Source organism: Ciona intestinalis, unplaced genomic scaffold (assembly GCF_000224145.3).
Source record: "Ciona intestinalis unplaced genomic scaffold, KH HT000489.1, whole genome shotgun sequence".
Lineage (NCBI taxonomy): Eukaryota > Metazoa > Chordata > Ascidiacea > Phlebobranchia > Cionidae > Ciona > Ciona intestinalis.
In genome coordinates, this window is record NW_004190810.1 from 1 (window position 1) to 6,587 (window position 6,587).

The window sequence follows — 6,587 nt, forward strand, 5'->3', positions numbered from 1 at the left end:
CATACAGGATCCGTGAGATGTATGATTGTTAAAAAATATTATCTAACACTTTAAAAAACAATACAAATATTAAAATCAAACTAATAGTAAAGCTTTGTAGACATAATTTATGAAACTAGATTTCTTACAGTTTTTGGAAGCAAACAATTATTTTTAGCTTTTACAAAAATTTTGAAGTTTTTCTTTGCAGGCAAGAAACTATCTAAGACAGAGATAGCAGTGATAAAGATGACAGTTGTGATGGTTGTTTTGTTTCTTGCTATGTGGACTCCTATATTTATTGTGCTGGCAATAATTGAAACTATTGATGTAAGTAAAACAAGTAAGAATGTAATTTACTTTATCCTCGCGTGGCCGGAAAATGGCAGATGTTATAACACAGGTGCTCATACACCTTGTGAAAGCTTACAAGTTACCATGTATGTTACTTTGTGGGTGATTATTTTTAAGTGTTTTTTTAACCATTGTGGGCATACGTGTCCTTGGACAAGACAGAGCAATTGTTTCAACCCAGTGGTCACTAATGAGTTGTTCAAATAGCCAGCCATACATAAGTTTGGAAATTTGAAAATTTAAATATTGACCGTGTCTAAATTTCACATTTAATTGTTTTTAAACTAAGATGGAAACACCCTATATATACATATATAATATTTCTTCCGTTTAGAATGCAATATCCTCAACTGCTCTTTTCTGGGTGTTTGTATCAACTGTGGCTAACACTGTCGTGATTCCTCTTGTGTTTTGTACAATGAACAGAAGAGTGAAGGCGGCAATTAAAACAAACGCTAAACTTGCTTTTGAGAGATGTAGGAGAATGTGTGGGAAATCAAAAGTGGCCCCAATGAATTTAGAGATCAAAAAGTGTGCAAAAAATGATAAAAAAGATATAAAACAAGATAAAAACAACATCACAGTGATAATCACACCTCCGTAATCTCATAAAATACCATCTATTTTATATAAGTGATGTCCAGCAACAAGGCAAGCAACAAACCTGGTATATTGACCACATTTGCTCCATTACCTCACCAAAAAAGAAACTGAAGACTGTCGCTTTCCCGTAGGTATACAAGAAGGGTATTAATGTCAAAAGGTACAAAATTGATTTAAACACGCAAACTTGCTTAAAAAGCTTAACGTCATAAAACCTAAAAAAAACTTTTTGTTTGGGGACCACTAACCTCAATGTAAAAAGACTTTGGTTTTATCTGCACTATGACATCAGATGGATCGTCTTGCGATATGGTGGATATTGATTCCATGCTTTGTGATTTAACAGAAATTCTTTTGGTTGTTGATGGTTTTCGCATTTTCTTCTGTCTTGTCTGTGAAAGTTGTTTAAATATTGATACTAACTCATTAGTATGGTTCTATATGGAATTTATCTCATAGATCAGTAATTGGATAATTAAATGTAACTTTCTATATCCTCCCGTGTATGTAAAACAACAGTCGTAATAACACAGGTGTTCCGATTCATACACCTCGTGCCACAAAGTTACATTCTTTTAAAGTTAAAATGTAAATCTCACGTAAGCTATGATTGCAGTTTTAGAATTGTTTAAATTATAAGTTATTTGTAGCAAACTTACAGCAGCAGCGGATTGAATTCTTGGTTTGGTTGGTTGTTCTTCAACATTTTGCTTTAAACGAGGACTACTTTTCAATCGTTGTGCTGCTAAAACGGCAGATATTGTTTTCTTCATCATTGATCTAGCATCTATCTTTGTATTTGCAAATCTACGCCAATAAAAATAAATGTAAAAAAATTCTACAAACCTAAGTATTATCTGGAGTTGACGATTCTCGAGTAAAGAAATACAGCCCGAATTCGGTGCCACGAAAATACGTAACAGAAAAAAATCAAATTCAGCAAATTGTATATTGTAAGAGATATATGTTTCACCTAATGGCATGGTTAGTCTCTTATTCAAATGGAATTAAGAAATAAAAGTCCCTGGACTAGTATTACAATTAGAAAATGTACTCCCATAAAACTTAGTTGTTAATTTCTTGTACAAATTTTTACATCACGAGTTTCAATGTTTTCCACCCTACCTCGAAGAGAGAGGTTCTTCTTCCATATTTTTATCTCCTATTTCTGGGACAATAAATTCTTTTCCTTTCATTTTATTAATTGCAGTAGCTGCCATGACAGCTGTACGTAAGTTTTTCAATTCATTATCATCTGCTGCATCATCCTGGTAATATTAAATGGTCAATATTTATTATAAACAACAAAATAACTAACTTTATCCTCGCAAAGCCGAAAAACAACAATAGTTATAACAAGGGTGGTCTGTTTCATCCCCTTGTGCCAGCGTACAAGTTACCAAATAAATGATTTTTGTTTAACATTTTTATCTTTCAGTTGTGCCATAATGACAAATGTTTTACTGCTACATACTGCTCTTTGTTGTGCTTTATCATATTATTCATGCCCTTTTTCAAATTATTCATTTAGTAATTTTTACACAAATAACAAAAAAGTTTAAATGTTTGCATTTCTTGCCACTTAAAATAATTGGGATTTAGCAAAAATTCTACATTCAAGCTAACAAGGATACCTCATCCTGAAGTTGAACCTGCATCCAGACATCTTCATCCTCTTCCCCAACATCCTCAATCTCCACTTCACTCTCGGAAGACATAGACGGTGTCGGACCCGGAGACTTCCCACAAACAGGAAAACTAATTTCTGCAAATTAAAAAAAAACAAACTATTGTGATTTTTAACTTATTTCCACTTAGAATCCTGAAAGAAACTTTTGCTGCTACCATTGTGGACGTAAGTGGCCAGTGGTCACTAATGGGTCGTTAAATTCTTAGCCATAAAAAAATAGTCACAAAGTTACATTAGTGGTAACTTTCAACCGGGCACAAGGCGTATGAAACAGAACAACCGTGTTATAATGACATTCGTTTTCCGACCATGCGAGGGTATAGAAAGTTACATTCATTCATTCAAGTAACCAACTTTACCTCTGCCATTTGTGATATGTTTGTTTGGTTTAATGTTTAACATGGAGCACATTAGGTTAATTGAATCCAGTGATGAAGCATGTGACAAATACACATCAGTTGGTGCATGAAGTGAATCTAAGCTTGATACACTATCAACCTCCTGAATAAAGATATTTAAATTTTAATTTATTTGTTGTTTGTTAATAAAAAAAACAAACAAATGCAATATATACACAATTATTACCATAGAAACAAAGTTATACAATAAAAAAATTATTGAAAAACCATGCATATACGAAGGTTGCATCTTTTAAAAAATAGTCACCGGCAGTGATAGAAATGCGGCAACTGGTAAGTGGGTTTGATATCTTTGAAACAGAACAGTATAAATAAGTTACATTTGATCAATATTTTAAAATGAAAATTACCTTTGGTTTAGTTGCAGTTATCTCATTAAATATTAATCTCTCATTTCCACTGCTTAGCACAAAATCATACGGAACCAAATAAGTTTCCATATTTATTGGAGCATCTTTATTACGATGAATATTGGATTCAAACAAAACTGCAGGATCCTCGTAAATCACAGTTTCTTAGAAATATATACAATTAAAAAACATTATATAGTACTGTGGGGAAAGATGGGACACTTTTAGCACATAATATCTTGCTCGAGTTTTAAGTTGTAGGGATACAGTTTTATTATTATTTTAACAGTCTTTGTTTACCACCGAATTGGGACTAGAAAATAAAATGAAAAAATGTCTCCCATGCTACTATATACATATAGTAGGGTGGGGGGAAATTACAATAAAATCATACAAATATATATATCTAGTTACCCTTTTAAAAGATTTCTATAGCAATGACATGGCAAGCATTAAGCAATACTGTGGTTTAAGTTACTACAGCTTATTTAATAATTTAGTGGTTCTCAACCATTTTGTCCCAACAACTAAATAAATAAATCAATGTAACTTGCTTTGTCATTTCGTGACCAAAAAACGTCAGTCGTTCTAACACTGGTGTTCTGTTTCATACACCTCATGTCAGCTTACAAATAACCATAAGTCTATATATGTAACTTTTTGGCTGATCTCCATAAATTTTCGTAATATGTTAGTTCAAAATTATCCAGAATTCTTAGTAAAGAAAAACATGTTTCACGTTGTTTTTGCGAATTTACTTAAAACTTACGTAGGCTAGGGGTTGAGAACCACTGTACTAATTAATTACTAATCATGCATAAACTACTCTACCATTTTCAAATAGTTCAGAATTTTCAGATGAATGAATGCATGCAGAGTATGGAATAATTGTGTGATGATCAATTAGAAACAAATGCTTTTTCCATCCGATAATTAAGTCACCAACTTTATTAAGTAACATGCAACTTGATAAAGTGTTGTCAAGATATATCTCGTTCATAAGTACATAATCCATGCTCCAAACTTTAATTACGCCATCAGTGCTGATTTGAAGTTGAATGAATGATTGAATAAATGATTTTAACTTACTGTATCCTCGCGTGGTCGGGAATCGACAATCGTTATAACACAGGTGTTCATACACCTCATGCCAGCTTACGAGTTACCATGTATATTACTTTGTGAGTGATTATTTTTTTTCTATGTATGGCTGATAATTTGGTCAACCCATTAGTGACCACTGGGTTGGAGCAATTGCTGTGTAATTGATTTTTAATAAGAGTTAATTAATATTTAATGCTAAATACTAGATGCGTTGAACTAATGTAAAGCATTTTTTTAATCTAAAACTCGTTGCATGGATTGTGGATGATTTTTAATGCAATGATTAAATGTTTTTAAATAAGCATGCAATAATGCAAGCATAGCATTTAAGCAAAGAAGCATATTATACAAATTACCTGCTACAGCAATTTCGATTATAAATAATATTTTAGCCGCTTAACTGGTAAAAAATAACATTTTCCAATAATCTTTCCAGGTGGCAGAGAAAACGTTGGAAATACACTACACTTTTTTATACCACATTATGCCTGGTAGCAGAAGTAACAGAATTTCAATTATATATTAAATTACACTTACATTATGATGTACAAGTTACCTGCTAGATATAAAGATACCACGTTTTTCACTTATTTGAACTGAGTTAACACTTCTCTTATGTTCTGGTGTTAATGCACAGAAAGATAGTTTTCCATCTTCCATTTTTGTGGGCGTATAATTTTCTATGGTTTGGTTTCCATTAGAAATGTTGGTATTTGCTGAACAATAATAGAACAAATGTTAAAAAATGAAAAACTGCGATTTTTATGGTGAAACATTAATTATATTTACTTTTTTTCAATAAGTCACATTCACAAACATTTTCAATTATTAACATTTAAAAACACTTTCAATAAAAAATATTTTTGATTTTTTTTTAATAAAAAATGTTTTCAATATTTACTGTTTAATAAAATTTCAATAAATAAAAAAACAAAACAAGTTATAACATGAAGTTAAATATGCACACACCATGATACAAACTTTATACTGGTTTACCTTTAATATTGTAAAGATTCACTGAACCATTTGCGTGCCCGGACATGAAAAACCTATGGTTAAATTGATAAACTGTTGGCTGCGACAATAGTTCCACTTTCCAACATTGTTCAATATTGGGCAATTTCCAAATCTTTAATAAAAATAGATAATCATTTGAGTAAAATTAAGTGTATAGCAGGGGTATTTAACATACATGGTAACTTGTAACTGGCATGAGGTGTATGAAAACCTTTGTTATAACTGTCGTTTTCAGGCTGGAAAATTTCATGTTTTATACAGCCCATGCCCGCTTACGAGTTACCATGTATCTTACTTTGTGGGTGATTGTTTTGTTTTGTTGATACAAATACATTATGCTTACTTAAACTAAAGGGTGGCATAGAAAAAGTTTAAAACTATTGAACTGAAGAAAAAATTCTGAAATAGCATGCTAAGAGTAGGAGGTAAAAACTTTTTTACACAAATACAAATTCATTTCTTTGAACAAAAGGAAAAGTTATTATTATTATGGTATGTAATTTATTTGAAAGTTAATGTAAAGTACCTGTACACAAGTTGTTGCACATTTCGTTAATATTAGTTGAGAATCCCCATCTTGAGTTATATCATTTACTTCAGCTTGGTTGATACTTATTTCAAAATACTTGCAAGATTTCTTAAGTAAGTCCATAAAAATAAGTCGGCCATCTTTCATGCCCATTACCAACAAATGCCTGATATATATGTTTCATTATTTTTAATCAAAACATGAGATATTTAGTTAAACTAATGTACTATATAAAAAAAGCATTCACATTTAATTCGTAATATCTTTTTTAATCAAATACCCCACACCCCTCTATTCTATTCAACAATAAATTTTTCAATTCGTTTTGATACCAACCTGTTTTTTGCTGAACACATTCCTTCATCAGCATGATATTGAAACCCCTTGCTTGAAAACACAGCACACAAACAATTACAATCACATATCTGAGCTGAACCACTTCCATTAGCAGTTGGTCGATTAAGAACAGTTTTATTTCCCAGCTTTGCCTTTCCTGTTTGTGTACTGAATGTTGTGTATGGACGTTGCAGATCGTGTATGTT

The 6,587-nt window shown here is 31.6% G+C and overlaps 1 protein-coding gene across 1 annotated transcript in view; it reads right to left on the bottom strand.

The window, feature by feature from the left end:
* Positions 1-668: 668 nt before the first annotated feature.
* Positions 669-6,587, bottom strand: part of LOC100184242 — a 7,686-nt gene continuing 1,767 nt past the window's right edge. The window contains exons 6-14 of the mRNA XM_018816665.2: positions 5,496-5,548; positions 5,056-5,215; positions 4,227-4,438; positions 3,396-3,559; positions 2,986-3,127; positions 2,571-2,701; positions 2,062-2,204; positions 1,596-1,743; positions 669-1,328 (exon numbers count right to left, since the gene is read on the bottom strand). Of these exons, the coding sequence (XP_018672210.1) occupies positions 1,152-1,328; positions 1,596-1,743; positions 2,062-2,204; positions 2,571-2,701; positions 2,986-3,127; positions 3,396-3,559; positions 4,227-4,438; positions 5,056-5,215; positions 5,496-5,548 (1,330 nt within the window). The 3' untranslated portion in view covers positions 669-1,151. The remainder of the gene's footprint in view (positions 1,329-1,595; positions 1,744-2,061; positions 2,205-2,570; positions 2,702-2,985; positions 3,128-3,395; positions 3,560-4,226; positions 4,439-5,055; positions 5,216-5,495; positions 5,549-6,587) is intronic.